The sequence below is a fragment of the Oncorhynchus mykiss genome, chromosome 6 (genome assembly GCF_057628025.1).
Source record: "Oncorhynchus mykiss isolate SJ-2025 chromosome 6, ASM5762802v1, whole genome shotgun sequence".
Lineage (NCBI taxonomy): Eukaryota > Metazoa > Chordata > Actinopteri > Salmoniformes > Salmonidae > Oncorhynchus > Oncorhynchus mykiss.
Window position 1 is genome coordinate 81,356,372 of NC_143027.1, and position 20,851 is coordinate 81,377,222.

Genomic DNA, 20,851 nt, shown 5'->3' on the forward strand with positions numbered 1-20,851 from the left:
CTGAATTGCTTTTATAAAATAAACAGACACTCTTAAACTTCATAGTTGCAATAAACATGTTTACAGCCAGCGTCAGTATAAACTACAGTAATTCAGTTGACTCTTTGGGCGTGATGACTGTCTAGAAATAATGCTCTGTTCCCAACTTCCCGACTGCACAATGGCAGAATAATTCATAAAACACTGTCATTAAGGCTAGACTAAATCATCTCAACCTTTTTGAAGGAAAATTCGATGTCTAGTCCATTTTGGTGTCCCATACATGTTGGGACCCATGGGTTTGTCCTAAATGGCACACTAATGCCTTTTGACCCAAGCCCAATGGGTCCCTGCTCAAAAGTAGTGCACTAAATAGGGAATAGGGTGATTTTTGGGATACAAGCCATTGATGACCGCTCTGTTGTAACACTGTCCGAGACCTCTGAGGGATTTCCATTGTGGGTCAGACCATAGTCCTGTCTGTGTCTTTCCCATCCAAACATTCCCTGGCTGTGTCCCAAATGGCACCCATCTAAATATGGTACCTTTTGACCAGGGCACATAGGGCTCTGATTAAAAGTAGTGCACTATATAGGGAATAGGGTGCCATTTGGGACGGGACACCTATGACCCAATAAAGGACTCTCCTGGCTGGGCAATAGACTGGTGTTTATAGTAGTAATCAGACCCTCTTAACTCCTCATCTCTCTACTATTCACACAGGCTGGTATGTCTTGCCCCTGGCCAAGGCTTTCAACTACACTCTGACTATATATTAGCACTGTGTGTGTGTGTGGTTTTACTATCCTTGTCACAAAATCTTAGTCACAAAATGTCACATCTAAATAAGATGTTTGGTGCAGTATTTCTCAAGTGCAAAAATGTGCATGAAAACGAGTCATCTATAATTGAATGACAACAAACACTTAATTGAAGAATCCCTACTATTGACCAATGACCGACGAAGGGCCGTAGGCTCTGAACATTGTCTTTCCTTGTAAAGAAGCTCTATGTTCACGAGCGGCCGAAAAAACCCTTGCCGAAGAACAAAACAAACAAAAACATCACAAAATGTAATAATATACAGTGCCTTCAGAAAATATTAATCAATACAATAATGTCTGTATCACCCTGAGTCAATATTTTGTAAAAGCACCTTTGGTCTGATTACAGCTTTGCACATCTTGGGTATGTCATTATCAGCTTTGCACATCTTGGGTATGTCAGTATCAGCTTTGCACATCTTGGGTATGTCAGTATCAGCTTTGCACATCTTGGGTATGTCAGTATCAGCTTTGCACATCTTGGGTATGTCAGTATCAGCTTTGCACATCTAGGGTATGTCAGTATCAGCTTTGCACATCTTGGGTATGTCAGTATCAGCTTTGCACATCTAGGGTATGTCAGTATCAGCTTTGCACATCTAGGGTATGTCAGTATCAGCTTTGCACATCTGGATTTTCTCCCATTTCTCCCAGATTTTCTCAAGCTCTGTTAAATTAGATGTGGAGTGGCTATGAACAGCAATCTTCAAGTCTTTCCACAGATTTTCAATGTGACTCAAGTCTGGGCTTTGCCTGGGCCACTCAAGGACTTTGACATTCTTCTTCTGAAGAAATTCCAGCATTGCTTTGGCTGTATGCTTGAGGTCATTTTCCTATTGGAACGTAAATCTTCACCCCCGGTCTAAGGTCTTTTGCACTCTAAAGCAGGTTCTCATCAAGGATTTGCCTGAATTTTGCTCCCTTCATTGTTCCCTTTATCCTTACCAGTCTCCCAGTCCCTGCCGCTGAAACACTTCCACCATCATGCTTCATGGTAGGGATGATGTTAGATGGGTGATGAGCTGTGCCTGGTTTTCTCCAGACATAACACTTTCCATTCAGGGCAAAAGGTTACATTTTTGTCTCATCAGACCACAGAATCTTTTGCTTATGCTCTGAGTCTTACATGTGCCTTTTTGCAAACTCCAGGCGTGCTGTCATGTACCTTTTTCTCAGGAGTGGCTTTTGTCTGGCCACTCTCCCATAAAACCCAGATTCGCAAAGGGCTGTAGAGACTGTTGTCCTTCTGGCAGGTTCTCCCATCTCAGCTAAGGAACTCTGTAGTTCTGTCAGAGTGGTCATTTGGTTCTTGATCACCTCACTGACCAAGGTCCTTCTTGCCCGGTTGCTCAGTTTGGTTGGACGCCCAGCTCTAGGCAGAGTCTGGGTAGTTCCATACTTTTTTTCCATTTCCCCATGATAGAGACCACTGTGCTCTTGGAAACTTTCAACATTCCAGAAATCGTTTTCTACCCTTATATGCCTCTACCCCAGATACATGCCTCATCACAATTCTATCTCAGAGATCGACAGACAGTTCCTTGGACTTCATGGTGTAGTTTCTGCTCTGACTGTCAACTGCGGGACCTTTGGAGCGTCAGAGCAAAGAGGTGTGAATACTTATGTAAATGAGATATTTCTGTATTTCATTTTCAATACATTTGCTAAGATTTATATAAACATGTTTTCACTGTCATAATGGGGTATTGTGTGTAGATGGGAGATAAAAATTCAGGCTGTAACACAACAAAATGTGGAATAAGTCATGAATACTTTCTGAAGGCACTATATGCACAAAGAGTTTCCAACTGTTTCAGATGGGGAGTAAGCGGATGTCTAAAGGGTTAGGGAAAATTGGATTTTGAATGGGAATCAACTGTTTGGTCCACACAAGGATATTAAAACAAATGTGTGTGTGTGTTTGGCAAGAGGAGAGACAGAGAGTGTGTGTGCGCCTGCGTGTGTATGCGTGCGCATGTCTGTGTATGTGCACGAACACGTGTATGTGGACACAGTGCAAGTGCACCGTAAAAGGTTGCACAGGTTGCACCCAGAAACAACCGTTGCCAGCTGGAGTGCTCCATGCATCTCGGATGAATAACATCTGCTTTACAGTGTGTGTTTAGGATAGATGGACCAGAAGAGAGTCTAACCCTCTCTGTTCTCTCTCTGCAGGCTGCAAACCAACCCTTTACTCCCCCAACAGCTGGCCAAGATGAGCTCATTTGTTATGGTTGGGGTTGTGATAGAAGATAGGGATTCTGTAATGAGAGGGGCCCCATAACTACACAGCAGGCAGAAGTCAACAGAAAGAGAGTAAGTAAAACAAGCTTACATTTTCATTTTGGGTTCTGATGGGGGTGCAACAGTTGAACTAAACTCAGGAGGCATTTATAAGTTATATTCTTCAGTATTCAATAGGTACAGTATTGGGACTGTGACACATTTTCTGTTGTTTTGGCTCTGGACTATGAGGTTAACATGCAGACTGTCAACTTTAAGGGTATTTCCATCCATATCGGGTGAACCATAAAAACAAATTTTGTACATAGTCCCCCCATTTTAGGAGACCAAAATTAACTTATGTGTATTAAAGTAGTAAAAAGTTAAGTATTTGGTCTCATATTCATAGCACACAATGACTACATTAAGATTGTGACTCTACAAATTTGTTGGATGCATTTCCTGTTTTTTTTTAGTTGTGTTTAGTATTATTTTGTGCCCAATAGAAATGTAATGGTACATAATGTATTGAGTCATTTTGTAGTCACGTGTATTGTAAATAAGAATAGAATATGTTTCTAAACACTTCTACATTCATGTGGATGTTACCATGATTACGGATAATCCTGAATGGTGAATAATGATGAGTGAGAAAGTTACAGATGCACAAATATGATACCCCCAAGACCTAACCTCTCATCATTACAATAACAGGGGAGGTTAGCATTTGGGAGAGGTGGGGGGATATATTTGTGCATCTCACTAATATTTATTAATTTCTTTAAGCATCAGCTGTCAGAGCAGCTCACAGATCATTGCACCTGTAAATAGCCCATCCAACTACCTCATCCCCATTTTGTATTGTTATTGTTTTGCTCCTTTGCACCCCAGTATCTCGTTCAAATATTTTTTATTGAACACACACAAGAATGGTGTATAGGAATAAAAGACAAGTATGCAATTCTTATCTAAACATAAAAGAACAGACAGAAACAACAAGACCCAGAGTTCTGGGTACAAAGTAAATAATACAAAATAAGACATACAGAACAAGGACAAGTAGAGAGAAAGAGGAGAGGCTAAGCAGGTACGGGGAGGAAAACATTTCATAAATAACGGACATGGAACGAAACGGGAAGAGTTTCAGCAAACTAATACTAAAGACAACAACAATCAATGCAGTAGTTGGGAACAGAGCAGGGAACTGACAAATATAGTGGAGGAAATAAACAGGTGATGAGGAACTGACAAATATAGTGGAGGAAATAAACAGGTGATGAGGAACTGACAAATATAGTGGAGGAAATAAACAGGTGATGAGGAACTGACAAATATAGTGGAGGAAATAAACAGGTGATGAGGAACTGACAAATATAGTGGAGGAAATAAACAGGTGATGAGGAACTGACAAATATAGTGGAGGAAATAAACAGATGATGAGGAACTGACAAATATAGGGGAGGAAATAAACAGGTGATGATCTCCCTGGTTCCGGGCAGGGAGATTACAGTCCTCCAAAAGGTTTTGCATAATTAAGGGGTTAGGATCTGCTTTAGATGTATATAGAGTCTCGTAAAACTGACGGAATCTGTCATTGATGTCTTTGGGGGAAGAGAGTAATTCCCCAGATGCAGATTTAACTTTGTGAATCATTCAGTCACTCACATTTTTTCGAAGTTGTCTGCCGAGTAATTTGTGTGGTTTGTCACCAAACTCAAAATATTTTTGGTTGGCATAGAGAAAAGATTTAGCAATTTTAGCTGAGAGAATCTGATTATATTCAAGTAATTATTTTATGGTTCTCCATGGATGGATGGCTAGCATTCTCCCTATCCAGTAAGTGAATTTGTCCCTTCAATTCTACAATATTTTCCCCTGTTTTGCCTACTCCTGGCAGCCTGAAAGGAGATGATACAGCCTCTCAAATAAGCCTTCAGTGTTTCCCACAATAATGCTGGGGAAGTCTCTGTGTTGTTGTTGGTATCAAAGAAAAATTTAACTTGGTCTTTAAGATGTTCACAGAATGTTGGTTCTGTGAGAAGCTGAGGATTCAAACCTCCAGACCCTCTCGTTTGATACAATGTCACCCAATCTCAGGGTGAAGGTGAGTGGACTGTGGTCAGAGATTAAAATATCCTGATACCTCACATTACAGGTATAGGGGAGTAATTTCGCATCAACCAAAAAGTAGTCAATTCGAGTGTAAACTTTGTGAACATGAGAGTAAAAGGAGTATTCCCTACCCGTAGGGTTAGCGATCCTCCATATATCTAATAAATTAGATTTTTTTATGGAGGTTTTCAAGAATTCACTTGAATAGGAGGTAGGGGTTCACCGGGTAGAGGATCTATCCAAATAATGGTCTAGCACACAGTTAAGGTCCCCTCCAATGACCAGATTAGTGTGAGAGATATCTGGAATCAGGGCAAGGACTCTTTTGAAAAAGAGGGGTTATCAATGTTTGGCCCATAGATATTTAGTAGAGTTACAGAAGTAGAGTGGAGTTCTCCTATTACGATCACATAACGACCCTCTTTATCCGCAATGTTGGTTTTATGTAGAAAGGGAATTCCTTTCGGTACCAGAATCGCTGTGCCTCTCGTTTTGGCAGAGCAGTTAGAGTGATACACTTGCTCCACCCACCTACATTTAAGTCTGCTATGAGAATAGTTTTTCAGGTGGGTTTCTTGCAAAAATATAATATCAGACGAGAGTGCTTTCAAGTGGGCTAGGACCTTGCCTCTCTTAATTGGTTCGTTTAAACCCTTGACATTCCAGGAAGTAAATGTAAGCCCTGCCCTCCTCTCGTTTGTAGTTCATATGGTGGCCTGCATTACATGTAACTCAATAAAAAGATAAGAAAGCCCACCAAACCATTACGATCAGCATATGTAGCACCTACACCAGAGCAGTATCCAACCGACCCCTCCCCCCGGCAAGCACCCTTACGCTCCACCCTGTCCCCCAACTTTCCCCAGCATTTACCACCCCTCAACCCACGTTTAATAGGCATACACAAATAGGAGGGAAAAATACAAATAATAAACACATTGTCTGGCTGATGCCAAAAATGCAAGGCGCGACCTCTAACGAGAGGTAAAAATAAAATCCCAACTATACGTTCACCTCTCACTAACTTCTACTAACATATGAACTGAGGAAGCTCCCGCAAATAAAGTGTTCATTTAGCATCTAATAAACCAAAACAGAATAAATTGCCATTTAAACATACTGCGCAATTAAGTGTCATCCTGGGTCAATCCCTGAAATAAACAAGATACAGCATCGCAAGATTATATTGCTAAGCAATGTCGGTCTAAACATAAACCATCAGCCATCGATACAGACAGCAGTACATTTACTTATTGTGGGTTAGAAGATCGCACCCCAGTATCTCTACTTGCACATTCATCTTCTGCACATCTATCACTCCAGTGTTTAATTGCTAAATTGTAATTACTTCGCCACTATGGCCTATTTATTGCCTTACCTCCCTAATCTTACCTCATTTGCACACACTGTATATAGATTTTTTCTATTGTCTTATTGACTGTATGTTTGTTTATTCCATATGTAACTTTGTGTTGCTGTTTGTGTCGCACTGCTTTGCTTTATATTAGCCAGGTTGCAGTTGTAAATGAGAACTTGTTCTCAACTGGCCTACCTGGTTAACTAAAGGTGAAATAAAAAATAAAATAATAAAAATGCACGATTCATTCAGGATTATCTGTAATAATGGTAGCATCCACATTAATGTAGAAGTGTTTAGAAACATATTCTATTCTTATTTACAATAAAAGTGAGTCCAAAATGACGCAATAAGTTATTTAGCATTACTTTCTATTGGACACAAAATAATCGTAAACACAACCAAAACAAACAGCAAATGCATCTAACAAATGTCTAAAGTCACAAGCTTGATGTAGTCATTACGTGCTAGGAATATGGGACCAAACACTACACTTTCGACAAATTTAATACACATACTGTAAGTTAATTTGTCAAAATACTTTTGGTCTCCTAAAATGGGGGACTATGTCGAAAACGTGCTGTTATCATTGAAAATCCAAAGTTCTGCAGTACAGAGCCAAAACAACCAAAGGGTGTCACTGTCCTAATACTTGGAGCTCACTCTATATTTCATTATTTAAATGTCAACAAATGTATGTAGCAATCGCAGATTGCCCCTTTAAAGTTTTAGAGACTCTGGGGAAAGTGACTCAATTCATGCAGTGTATTAGAGCATGTCCGTCATTATTTCTGCTGACCTGGCAATTATGCATTGGATCCGTTTATAATGAAAACAAATGGTCAGATGGATCGGTTTTGCTTTGTTTCTAATAAATTCACACAACCGTAAATTACTCAAGGTTTTTGGGACAACTTGTGGATTATTTTCATGTATTCTTTTGAAGCCAAGTACTTGGATATGGTTTTTGTGTCATCATTGGGGTCAGAATCCATAGTGCCACTATAACCACAGGCGGGTACATTTTCTGAGGACCGTCCAAGAACTCCGCATACTTACACATTTTTTCTGCTGAACATCCATCAGAAGAAGCTGCATCTCTCCCTTTTCTTTTATATAATATTTTGGGGTTTAATAAAAACTCGAAGAAAAGTCACGCGGCATTATACCAGCTAGTTGTTAAACTGTAAGTAAATTATAATCACCACATGAAGAATATCATAAAATAGATGACAAATTAACGGTATCAGGTTGATAAATTGTATTACTCGTATCGTCGCTACGTAGTTTGATAAATTGTTTTACTGAAATCGTCGCTATGTGTAAGTAAATGTCAGGTGTGCAGAACAGGAGGTAGTATCATATTCCTTACCGACTTTCTGGGAAATTGACTATTACGGTGCATATCGCCTCTAAAGGTTTCTATATTATAATCAAAGACTATTATGATCAAGAAGTCTAATTGAGATGTTGAATCAAAACACATGTATTGTTGCCTATTGAATATTTTGAGTACTGTTTTTTTTGTGACCCAAAGTTTTTTTTTTGTTATATAATCTGTAAAACACATTGAAGTGTAATAACCTACAAACACAACAACCCCTACCCTCCACTCCATGGCAAACCTCTGAGAAAATAACAGGAAAAAAATAGACTATAGACATTAAATTAAATTGCCTTCCAGATCTAGTATTCTGGGCAAAGAACTGGAGTAAAATGTTTTAGATGGATTTAATTGTATTGTGCATTTTGTTCCCGCATTTACCCTGACTAGACTGTATTTGGGTCAGAACACAGACATCTGGAGCAAGAGCACAGACAAATTATTGCTAAATTAAGATGTTGTTTTCACATCAGTTTTTGACTAGGAGCCAAAGTTTACTAAGTACAAAAAAATAAAAATAAAATGTTAATCTACAACCATTGCAATGCTCAAACAGTGACATAAACTTTACTCATAAAGTATTTTGTGAGTTGCAGATTTGCCATACGAAACATGATATGATACTGCCACCTATTGGCAGTTTATAGCTACGACTACTGTTAATATGCAAGTGGAACGTAACAGTATGAGGGCTAGGGAGATAGGCCAGCAGCAGGGGAGGGAGAGGCTAGTGAGATTGGAGTCAGTCAAAGTCAGTGGTTCCCACACCCTTTACAGCTCTTAGACCCACCACATAATCAAAATCAATGTGTCTGAACAGGCCCCAGTGTTTAGCCGCTACCCAGAGATAATTATCTGTGACCCTCTTCTGGGTCTCATCCCACCATATGGGAACCACTGGGAAGGGGGTCCAATAAAGACACCATCCCAACTCCATTTTTGTACCTTCTCCCTGCATTGTGCACTGGTTCGCTCCCACTCAAGGAATTAAAATAATTGAAACGGTGGTTGAATTGGCTGAACAGATATCAGTCCAGTCCTTTTATAGCCATGAGGGGAGTGAACAAGTGCGCACTTCGGGGAGAAGGGAGAGTATTATGAGGCTAAAGACACTATACTCGTACCCCAGAGCCTAATATTTGCTTGTATCCTCTATGGTTCAGTGACAAGGATGATGGTGGCTCAACCTCGCCCCCTGTTGGTGATATTACTGCAGCTGCTCCTCTCCTGCTTGCCCGCCCTCGGATACTCCTCCAACAGATTCTTCTACCAAGACATTCTCAACGGAAACGGCAATGGAGAGAGTAGGAGCATACACTTATGTTTTATGAATGAAGAGTTGAACATGAGTACATGCCTTAGGTAGGGGCAATGCATCCACCTTCCATGTAACATACACACAAATGTTTTGCAATTGAAAACGATAGTGAGCCTTTCTTATTGAGCAAGTCCAGGTAGTTCCTCCCTCTTTCAGTCCCTTGGTGCCTAATGAACACGACCCATAAATGGCTTATCAATTCAAACTCTCAGAGGGGGATGCACAGACCCAAATGAAGTCTGACTAACTGCTGTTTCGTGTGTATTTTCCTTTCTAGTCCACTTTAACGGTGTAAAGCTCCATGTGGACTCCTCCCAGCCCTCTGTGTTCGCTTTGCGGGGGAGTAACGCAACCCTATCCTGCCGATACTGGTACGAGCCAGAATTGAGCTCCCCCAGGAGGGTGCGGGTGAAGTGGTCCTGGCTTCCCATTGTGGGGGGCCATGAGACAGACGTTCTAGTGGCCATCGGGCCCCGCATTCACAGCTTTGGGGATTTCAGGTACTCTAGCTCTTCTTAATGCAGGTGGTTCATTCTAAAACCATCATGATCATTTGTGTATAGTGAGTGTTTTTATTTATATACTGTAGTTCTTAAGCTCCCGCCTTTGATTTTTATAGTTTCATTTTTTTTCCTTCGTATTCCTTTAATTTCTAAACTGTCATTGTTAGAATTGTGTCACAAATTCCTTATTATGTACCTTGCATTTCTTTTCCTGCATTTTTGTGAATTCAGGGCTTCCTCGCAAAGAGACATCTGTCGAAATGGGACTTCACTGTATAAATAAAGGTCAAATTTAAAAAAAGGCTTAATTCACACTCGGCAGAGGTGGGAAAAGTACCCAATTGTCATACTTGAATAAAAGTAAAGCTATCTTAAAACTTCTTCAGGATTGGTGGGTTCCCTGCGGGACGGTTGAGCTAACGTAGGTTAATGTGATTAGCATGAGGTTGTAAATGACTCAATCATTTTTTTAAAGCCACCCAGTAAAATACTACTGGAGTTAAAATCCAAAAGTATCTGGTCTTAAATATACATAAGTATCAAAAGTCATTGTGAATGCTTTAAATGACATTTCTTATATTACTCAAACCAGACTGTCAGATTCTTGATTTAAAGACAGCCAGGGACACACTCAAACTCAGACACAATTGGCCAACGCAACATGAGTTTAGTCCACCAGAGCAGACATGGGGGTGGTGGTGTGTTATATTGATAAGTGTGTGAATTGGACACTTTTTGCTGTCCTGCCTGAGCGTTTCAATGTAACAAGCACTTTGGGGTGTCAGGAAAAATGTATGGGAATAAAAAGTGTATTTTCTTTAGGAATGAAGTGGAGTTAAAGTTGACAAACATATGAATATTCAACTAAAGTGCAGATACACCAAAAACTCCATAGGTAATACTTCAAAGTATTTTTATTTTGTTACTTTACACCACTGTCAGTCTGGGCTGTATAGATGAGGAAAAATGCATTTCACACAACTGTTGTGATACAGTGGATCATTTTGAGTTTGCCTGCACAAACATATTTATACATCTGTTGAACACATTGATGATAACAAAGTCCTCTATTTATCTCTCAGGGACCGGGTGCATCTCAGACAGGACTCACCAGGAGATGCTTCGCTGGTCATGACTGAACTCCAGCTCAATGACACGGGTCGTTACCGCTGTGAGGTCATCGACGGGCTGGAGGACAAGAGCGCCACTGTTAACCTCGAGCTACGAGGTAGAATATATTATAGTGCCGTATAACAACCTCATTTGTGAGTGTCATCCAGCCCCTCCCATCACTACTGTACTCACACACAATTAAGGTGCAATCTGCAATATTTACAGCTATTATGTGGTCATTTAAATTAATTGTACATTATAAAGCCTATCAATTTATTCTTGAAAAATAGAATGTATGTGTGTAGTACTGTTCATCTGCCTTACCCAATGTTATTGATGTCATGTACTGTCATGCACTACATCTGAGGTTCCCTCTATGTGTTGAAGTGTTACATTGGTCCAGCCCCATCCCTCAGCTTCAACTAAGTTAGGCTAACCAAGTAAAGCTGCTGTTTGGCTGAGAAACTAATGAAGGATTGTGCCTTAAAAGTCATTACATATCTCTTGCTCCCCTCCAGGTGTGGTGTTTCCCTACCAGCCTCCTCACGGGCGCTACAATCTGACCTACCATGATGCTCAGCAAGTCTGCCAGGAGCAGGACTCCACTCTGGCCACCTTCGAGCAGTTGTTCCAGGCCTGGGAGGAGGGGTTGGACTGGTGCAACGCAGGTTGGCTGGCTGACGGGACAGTGCAGTACCCAATCACCAAGTCCCGGAGCCCCTGTGGGGGGCTGGGCCTCGCCCCCGGGGTTAGGAGCTACGGTAGACGCCACCGCCACCTCCACCGCTACGACGCCTTCTGTTTCTCCTCCTCCCTCCGAGGTGAGACACACACACACACACACACACACACACACACACACACACACACACACACACACACACACACACACACTATACAAGTTTACACACTGTACAGGTACACACTATACAGGTGCAGATATAGAGATAATTCACCCTACAACTAGTGTCAAGCACAGTCCATCTATTGTGTAACATTCTGTTATATGTATTTGAAGAAATCTGCAATTGACTCTTACAGTAACTTTCATTTTTGTGGTGAAATTTCAGTGAGCTCCCTTAGATGCATAACTTTGAATTGATCACCTTATACACCTCCGGTCTCTGCCATGTCCTCTTCTCCAGGTAAGGTCTACTACCTCCAGCTCCCCCAGAAGGTCAACCTCACTGAGGCCCAGCAGGCGTGCTTCAACGACGGGGCCCAGATTGCCAAGGTGGGCCAGCTCTACGCTGCCTGGAAGTTCATGGGCCTGGACCGCTGTGATGCCGGATGGCTTGCTGACGGGAGCCTGCGCTACCCCATCAACAACCCCCGCCGCAACTGTGGCCCCATGGAACCAGGGGTGCGCAGCTTTGGGTTTGCCCCACCGCACCACAAGCACGGAGTGTACTGCTACAGTGCAGGTACGCGGTAAATCTGATATACGTGGTAAAAGTACATGCCACCCTTAGGTCATACCATTTACATCTCTCATAGTAGGTAGGGGAACAAACCGAAATCCACATGAATGAATGTTGACATGCATAGAAATTCAAGATCCTATGGTGAGAGGGCTGTGTTATGATGGAAAGTTGTGGTATGGTGTGTGAGGGCCTCTACTGTGGTGAAGGCTTGACAAAAAATAATAATACTGGGATACGATGGCCTGATGGTTGTGTTTCAGGGTTATAGTCCTCGCTAGTCTGTCAGCCTCCCTTGTGATTTAGACAAGCAGGTTAGCAACACCATGGTGAACAATGTGCATGTTCCACACAGGGTTAGCCACTCACTGTAACAAAAGGAACATTCTGTTCAATGACTTCTCCCTGGATTGGGATGTCCTTTCTCTTTATGGTAAAGGGTATCTTTTTTATAGAAGTTTTACCTCATATTCATTATATCTAGGACAATACCAGTCTACATATGGAAATGGAGCGTTTCAATGTTTTGTAGTCAAAAAGATGGAAGAAAGGGTTGTAACCAAATTACTCCCAGTGATATCATCTGTAATTTTCAAATAAAAACAAAGACTTTCATACAATGACTTTCCAGTCTTCTTGACATCACCGGGCGTCATTTTTTTCTACCTTGGGTGCGTTCGTAAATTCACTCTGGCTATCTACTCCGATTTCAGAGCACTATCGTCTGAGTGTGACAGAGCGCAGAATAACTGATGAATTTGCGAACTCTCAACACCTGTTGAATATGGCCGGTGTCAGTAAACATCGGTAAAAAAAGCATAATTAAATTGTTGCCAGCAGCACAGTTAGTCACCAAAACTCTGGATAACATGGTCAGGGGGAAGTATTCTCTCATTTATGTCTGGAAGTAGCTAGCAAGCTAGCTAGCTAACTTTAGCCAGTTAGCTTGGGTGCTTGACTGCTGTTGTGAGGCCAGAACGCTCAGAACAACCCTACTCCTTGGCCAGAGCATCCAGTGTTTGCTCTGAACGCTCCGAGAGCGAAACACTGAATTTACGAATGGACAATCTGACAAACGCCCAGAGCACTTACGAACGCCCAGAGCACACTCTGAGCGCTCTCTAGCACTCCAGAGTGAATTTACGAGCGCACCCCTTGTTGACTACAAAACCATTTCACATATGCAGACACTGGTATGGTGCTGGATGTAACAAATATGAAGTTAAACTGTGAAGTGGTCCTTGAATTAATCTATGACTGATCCTCTAATGTCATGTATGAATATTATACTTAATAATAATATTATTATAATATTGATATGTTTTACCAATAATTCTGGACCCACCTAAATCTTGCTGTAGGCTATAATGTGATCCATCACTAAGTATGAATGAATCTGTATTTAAACTCTGACCTCAGCTTCAACTGCAATATTATGCATATTTGTATTTATACTTCATGTATTGTATTTATCTGCTGTACTCTCTTTGTAAACATATTTGTGTATGACATAGGAGCTGAACTCAGAATTAATAGGTAATTAATTAATTATCAAGAATAACCAGTTCTGTGATGATTTATAAGCTGTTATTTTGTTTATCTCAAAAACAAGTACTTGTCTTTTATACTGTATGGCCTGTACCTCACTTGGTTGGCTGGTTTGATTATGTAGGTGGTGGGTTTTAACATGGTTTTAGACGATAACGGACACCTATACTAACTTATTTTTGTCAAATAAATAGTCAACATTTTGCTTCATGTGTTAATGATTTCGCATACTTTGGACGCATGCTTGGTTTGTTTGTGTTTTTATAACGTTCAATTCAAACGTTAAATCCTTGCACATGTACCAGGCTTAGCAGTGTTGCTTCCTCGCTCACAACATCGTTACCAGTACTTGATCTTACGCCCTCTGCCTCACCAACACAGGTGACCACCCTGCTTGACAACGTACTAACCAGTTGCGCCACAAAAAAAAATATCCAATTCAATGGCACTATTGGTGACATTCCAAGCTGCGGAGTGAGCTAACAGCACGATCTTATCTCCGTTACACTCACACCAGAGGAAGCTGGTGGGAGGAGCTATAGGAGGACGGGATCATTGTAATGACTGGAATGGAATAAATGGAACAGAGTCAAACGTGGTTTCCATATGTTTGATGTGTTTGATACAGTTCCATTTATTCCATTCAGCCAATTACAATGAGCCCATCCTCCTATAGCTCCTCCCATCCGCCTCCTCTGACTCACACACAACCCAGCTAACAATTCCTATGTCTGAAACCTTTGTGGAATGTTATGTTTTACTGTTCTCCTTACGTGAAAGTGTCCAGTTCTTTGTGAGTTTTGGCAACGTTTCATTAATGAGCACATCACCAGATTATAATTAGCATGAAGTTTTTAACATGTTCAGAAAAACATTAAGGTTGGGATTCAATGCAATTGCGGGTTATAGTTGAGGCTTTTAAAGGCAATGTTCCCGCGTTTGCGAAGATCCCATTCACGATAAACACTGTAAATGTCGGCTCAATCGTAAATTGCCTTTAAAAAGCGCAATGCCTATGCCTATAACCCAGGATGGGATTGGATTCTGGTCTAACACTTTGTGTCCTGCTCTACCTCAGCATCCATCTGTTCAAGCATTGCAACACTGCTATTAACAACTTTAATACATTATTACACTGCTATTAACAACTGTAATACATTATTACACTGCTATTAACAACTTTAATACATTATTACACTGCTATTAACAACTTTAATACATTATTACACTGCTATTAACAACTGTAATACATTATTACACTGCTATTAACAACTGTAATACATTATTACACTGCTATTAACAACTTTAATACATTATTACACTGCTATTAACAACTGTAATACATTATTACACTGCTATTAACAACTTTAATACATTATTACACTGCTATTAACAACTTTAATACATTATTTTATTTATTTATTTAACCAGGTAAGCTAGTTGAGAACAAGTTCTCATTTACAACTGCGACCTGGCCAAGATAAAGCAAAGCAGTGCGACACAAACAACAACACAGAGTTACACATGGAATAAACAAGCGTACCGTCAATAACACAATGGAAAAAAGGAAGTCTATTTACAGTGTGTGCAAATGGCGTGAGGAGGTAAGGCAATAAATAGTCCATAGTAGCGAAGTAATTACAATTTAGCAAATTAACACTGGAGTGATAGATGAGCAGATGGTGATGTGCAAGTAGAAATACTGGTGTGCAAAAGAGCAGAAAAGTAAATAAAAACAATATGGGGATGAGGTAGGTAGATTGGGTGGGCTATTTACAGATGGGCTGTGTACAGCTGCAGCGATCTGTTAGCTGCTCAGATAGCTGATCTTTAAAGTTAGTGAGGGAAATATAAGTCTCCAGCTTCAGCGATTTTTGCAATTCGTTCCAGTCATTGGCAGCAGAGAACTGGAAGGAAAGGCGGCCAAAACAGGTGTTGGCTTTGGGGATGACCAGTGAGATATACCTGCTGGAGCACGTGCTACGGGTGGGTGTTGTTATCATGACCAGTGAGCTGACATAAGGCGGAGCTTTACCTAGCATAGATTTATAGATGACCTGGAGCCAGTGGGTCTGGCGACGAAAATGTAGTGAGGGCCAGCCGACTAGAGCATACAGGTCGCAGTGGTGGGTGGTATAAGGGGCATTGGTGACAAAACGGATGGCACTGTGATAGACTGCATCCAATTTATTGAGTAGGGTATTGGAGGCTATTTTGTAAATGACATCGCCGAAGTCGAGGATCGGTAGGATAGTAAGTTTTACTAGGGTATGTTTGGCAAGATGAGTGAAGGATGCTTTGTTGTGAAATAGGAAGCCGATTCTAGATGTAATTTTGGATTGGAGATGAGTCTGGAAGGAGAGTTTACAGTCTAGCCAGACACCTTGGTATTTGTAGTTGTCCACATATTCTAAGTCAGAACCGTCCAGAGTAGTGATGCTAGTCGGGTGGGCGGGTGTGGGCAAGGAACGGTTGAAAAACATGCATTTGGTTTTACTAGCATTTAAGAGCAGTTGGAGGCCACAGAAGGAGTGTATGGCATTGAAGCTCATCTGGAGGTTAGTTAACAGTGTCCAAAGAAGGGCCAGATTTATACACAATGATGTTGTCTGCGTAGAGGTGGATCAGGGAATCACCCGCAGCAAGAGCGACATCGTTGATATATACATAGAAAAGAGTCGGCCCGAGAATTGAACCCTGTGGTACCCCCATAGAGACTGCCACAGGCCGTCCGATTTGACACACTGAACTTTGTCTGAGAAGTAGTTGGTGAACCAGGCGAGGCAGTCATTTGAGGAACCAAGGCTGTTGAGTCTGCCGATAAGAATACGGTGATTGACATAGTCGAAAGCCTTGGCCAATTAGTGAGGGAGAGCCTCAAATAACCCCTTAATTTCTATTTATCCACTGTGTACATTAATTGCGTCAAAGTTGGTCAACATGGAAGCGCAAGTCTGATAATTTTTATCCCCATAATGCAACATACTTGGAAAGGTGGTGACCAACGACTTCATAAAACAGAGCCACTCGTACACACGCAATTCCTAATGAGCCATGTACAACTGCTTTACCCCATCACAAACCCAGAATATGTTGTTTTAATCCATTGTTTGTAAACCTTGTCTTTGTAAACAAACAATGTATCGCTTCAAAACATGGTTAAAACTATCAGTTAGATCTCATGGACTGTCTGCCTTGGCACCTGTGGTTACATTGCTCCAGTCCTATCCCTCAGCCTTAATGCAATTCCAGTGGCAGGGCTGTTGTTTTGCTGAAAAATAGAATTACATTACAGTCATTACATATCTCTTGCTCCCCTCCAGTTGTGGTGTTTCCCTACCAGCCTCCTCACGGGCGCTACAATCTGACCTACCATGATGCTCAGCAAGTCTGCCAGGAGCAGGACTCCACTCTGGCCACCTTCGAGCAGTTGTTCCAGGCCTGGGAGGAGGGTCTGAACTGGTGCAACGCAGGCTGGCTGGCTGACGGGACAGTGCAGTACCCCATCACCAAGCCCCGAAGGCCCTGTGGGGGACTCGGCCTCTCCCCCGGGGTTAGGAGTTACGGTAGTCGCCACCGCCACCTCCACCGCTACGATGTGTTTTGCTCCTCCTCCCCCCTCCGAGGTGAGAGATGTTTAGACTTCTGTACATCCCATAGAGAAGATCAACACTGTGTAACTGGATGCGTACATTCCATAGAGAAAGATAAACACTGTGTAACTGGATGTGTACATCCCATAGAGAAAGATCAACACTGTGTAACTGGATGTGTACATCCCATAGAGAAGATCAACACTGTGTAACTGGATGTGTACATCCCATAGAGAAGATCAACACTGTGTAACTGGATGTGTACATCCCATAGAGAAAGATCAACACTGTGTAACTGGATGTGTACATCCCATAGAGAAAGATCAACACTGTGTAACTGGATGTGTACATCCCATAGAGAAGATCAACACTGTGTAACTGGATGTGTACATTCCATAGAGAAAGATCAACACTGTGTAACTGGATGTGTACATCCCATAGAGAAAGATCAACACTGTGTAACTGGATGTGTACATTCCATAGAGAAAGATCAACACTGTGTAACTGGATGTGTACATCCCATAGAGAAAGATCAACACTGTGTAACTGGATGTGTACATCCCATAGAGAAGATCAACACTGTGTAACTGGATGTGTACATCCCATAGAGAAGATCAACACTGTGTAACTGGATGTGTACATCCCATAGAGAAGATCAACACTGTGTAACTGGATGTGTACATCCCATAGAGAAGACCAACACTGTGTAACTGGATGTGTACATCCCATAGAGAAGATCAACACTGTGTAACTGGATGTGTACATCCCATAGAGAAGATCAACACTGTGTAACTGGATGTGTACATCCCATAGAGAAAGATCAACACTGTGTAACTGGATGTGTACATCCCATAGAGAAAGATCAACACAGTGTAACTGGATGTGTACATCCCATAGAGAAAGATCAACACTGTGTAACTGGATGTGTACACTCTTAGGAAAAAAGGTTCCAAAAGGGTTCTTCGGCTGTCCCAATAGGAAAACCCTTTTAGGTTCCAGCTAGAACCATTTTTGGTTCCAGGTAGAACCATTTTTGGTTTCATGTAGAATCCTTTAGGTTCTAGATAACACCTTTTTTTCTAAGAGTGTTTAGATATGCTAAGCTTGGATTTGGATGGGTAGACAATACAGTTTCCCTTTCTCTTCTCCAGGTAAGGTCTACTACCTCCAGCTCCCCCAGAAGGTCAACCTCACTGAGGCCCAGCAGGCGTGCTTCAACGACGGGGCCCAGATAGCCAAGGTGGGCCAGCTCTATGTCGCCTGGAGGTTCATGGGCCTGAACCACTGTGATGCCGGATGGCTCGCCGATGGGAGCCTGCGCTACCCCATCACCAAACCCAGCCGCAACTGTGGCCCCCTGGAACCAGGGGTGCGCAGCTTTGGGTTCCCCCCTCCATACCAGAAGCATGGGGTGTACTGCTACAGTGCAGGTATGCAGTAAATCTGATAGATGTGATACATCTACATATCACCAATCTCACATCTCTTTTAGTATGGTAACAGATCACAATCCAGAAATGAATAGGTGTATCTCATGAATAGAAATTCTAGAATTACTATATTAGGATGCAAAGGTTGCGTTATGGAGTGAAGTTGTGAGAATTTCTAATGTAGCTGGGGCCTGCTAAAAACAACTGGGAGAATTATCTGTCTGTACTTAGTGGCTGTACATGTTTACTATGGTCCTCCTTGTGAGCAGCCACCCTTGTTATTTACACCAGCAGGTTAGCAGCACCATGGTGAACATGCATTGCTCACACAGGATCAAATACTCACTGCATCTAGCCTGTGGTCCACGAGATCAGGAACATTTGTCGTAGTCCACCATTCAAGGACTTGAGATTTCCTTGCTCTGTTTTTTTGGCGGTATTTGATAGGGACAGATATAATCTAGAGATTGAATGAACAACAGTCAGATGCACCATCATACCTGAGCTAATTTCCAGTGGTTGTCCTCAGATTATCATTGAAGTACACTAGATAGTATTAAAACATCTACACAGTTGTTCTGTGGTCATGAGCCAGATCTTTACAGTATGCATATCTATGACTGTTGATAGATGTGTTATATTGTAATATAATGTATGATTACTATACCTACACAACTGTAGTACATTATGGACCCACCTACATTTTGTTGTAGCCTATAATGTGATCCCTCACTATGTGTGAATGAGCCTGTAGTTAAACCCGGACCTCAGCTTCAACTGTAATATTATGCGTATTGTTAGTTCAACTTCCTGTATTGTATGCATTTACTGTTCTCTCTTTGTAAACATTTTCCTGTACGACATAGGAGCTGATCTCAGCTGATATTTTTGTTAAATAAATTGTCTACCTTTTAAGAGGCTTTTGATGAATGTGTTAATGATTGTGCGAGGTATGCTTGGTTTGTTTGTGTTTTTAAAACCATTCAATTCAATCCAAAAATGTAATCCTTCACACACAATCCGCAAAGCCGAAGACAGGAAAGACTAGTAACATCTGTGTTTGAGAAACAATATCTATTACTGTAGTATAGAAAACAACTATATAAACAACTTATTTCTGTCTATCCCTGCCTTGTTTTCCAACCATAGAGATGGATAGAGGGCACACTGCCTTGTTTTCCAACCATAGAGATGGATAGAGGGCACACTTGCCAGTTTTTGCAAAGCGTGTTTTTGAATGGGCAGCGCCAGGGATTAAAGAGGCAATCTGCAGTTGCTACATTCATTTTTAGACTTTTTAATGAATTATTATTACCCATTGATTCCTGAAAAATATAACTTATACAATAGATCAGCTTAGTTTAACTGTCGCACCCCATCAGAACCCAAAATGTACGATTGTTTTACTCCATTGTTTGTAAACAATGTACAAGTAAACAAACACTTTTATAGTCTCAAAACATAGTTAAAACTATAATTTTGATATAATGGATGGTCAGTCTTTGTAATCCTCAGCTCCGTCCATTAGTTTGCGAGTGGTTACATTTCTCCAGCTCCATCCCTCAGCTGTTCACTGAATCAGTGATGGGGTAAACACTTTGTACTGTTCAAACTGCAGATTGCCCCTATAAGGTTTTCACTATTTTATAGAAGTAAACTGCGTGGGACTTCCCATGGGTTAGTGAGGGATCACATCATTCCATTTAGGTACGCAAGAGGGAAAAGCCAATGAACTATAGTCCTGAGCAAACATTCCATCACTGCAGATGGAAGTGAATTACCAACATTGGCTTTATGCCTGTTCACACACTCCAGCACAGTAGCTGATGGCACCTTTTCAGTTTATTTATTAACCACCAATAAACTCATAGAATAAAGTAGAAGAAATACTTTAAAATTGAAATATTTTCTCCGGCGCCGGAGAGGGCTGCCATCTTATCCAACCATGCTATTTTTTTATTTTTTTTTGCGTTGTTTGTAACTTGTTTTGTACATAATGTTGCTGCTACCGTCTCTTATGACCGAAAAGAGCTTCTGGACATCAGA

The 20,851-nt window shown here is 41.3% G+C and overlaps 1 protein-coding gene across 7 annotated transcripts; it reads left to right on the forward strand.

The window, feature by feature from the left end:
- The first annotated feature begins 2,800 nt into the window (after positions 1-2,800).
- Positions 2,801-19,731, forward strand: LOC110506823 (hyaluronan and proteoglycan link protein 3). Of its 7 annotated transcripts, none has more exons than XM_036981105.2 (8): positions 2,801-3,119; positions 9,043-9,183; positions 9,475-9,697; positions 10,783-10,928; positions 11,332-11,634; positions 11,959-12,237; positions 17,106-17,408; positions 18,527-19,731. In XM_036981105.2, coding segments are annotated over exons 1-8 (1,686 nt in total). In that variant the 5' UTR covers positions 2,801-3,118; the 3' UTR covers positions 18,817-19,731. The 7 variants fall into 7 exon arrangements, with proteins under 7 accessions (XP_036837000.1, XP_090095175.1, XP_090095174.1 ...); XM_090239049.1 differs by having other exon boundaries at positions 2,857-3,119; positions 9,043-9,241; positions 9,475-10,595; XM_090239048.1 differs by having other exon boundaries at positions 2,915-3,119; positions 9,475-10,595.
- Positions 19,732-20,851: the final 1,120 nt, after the last annotated feature.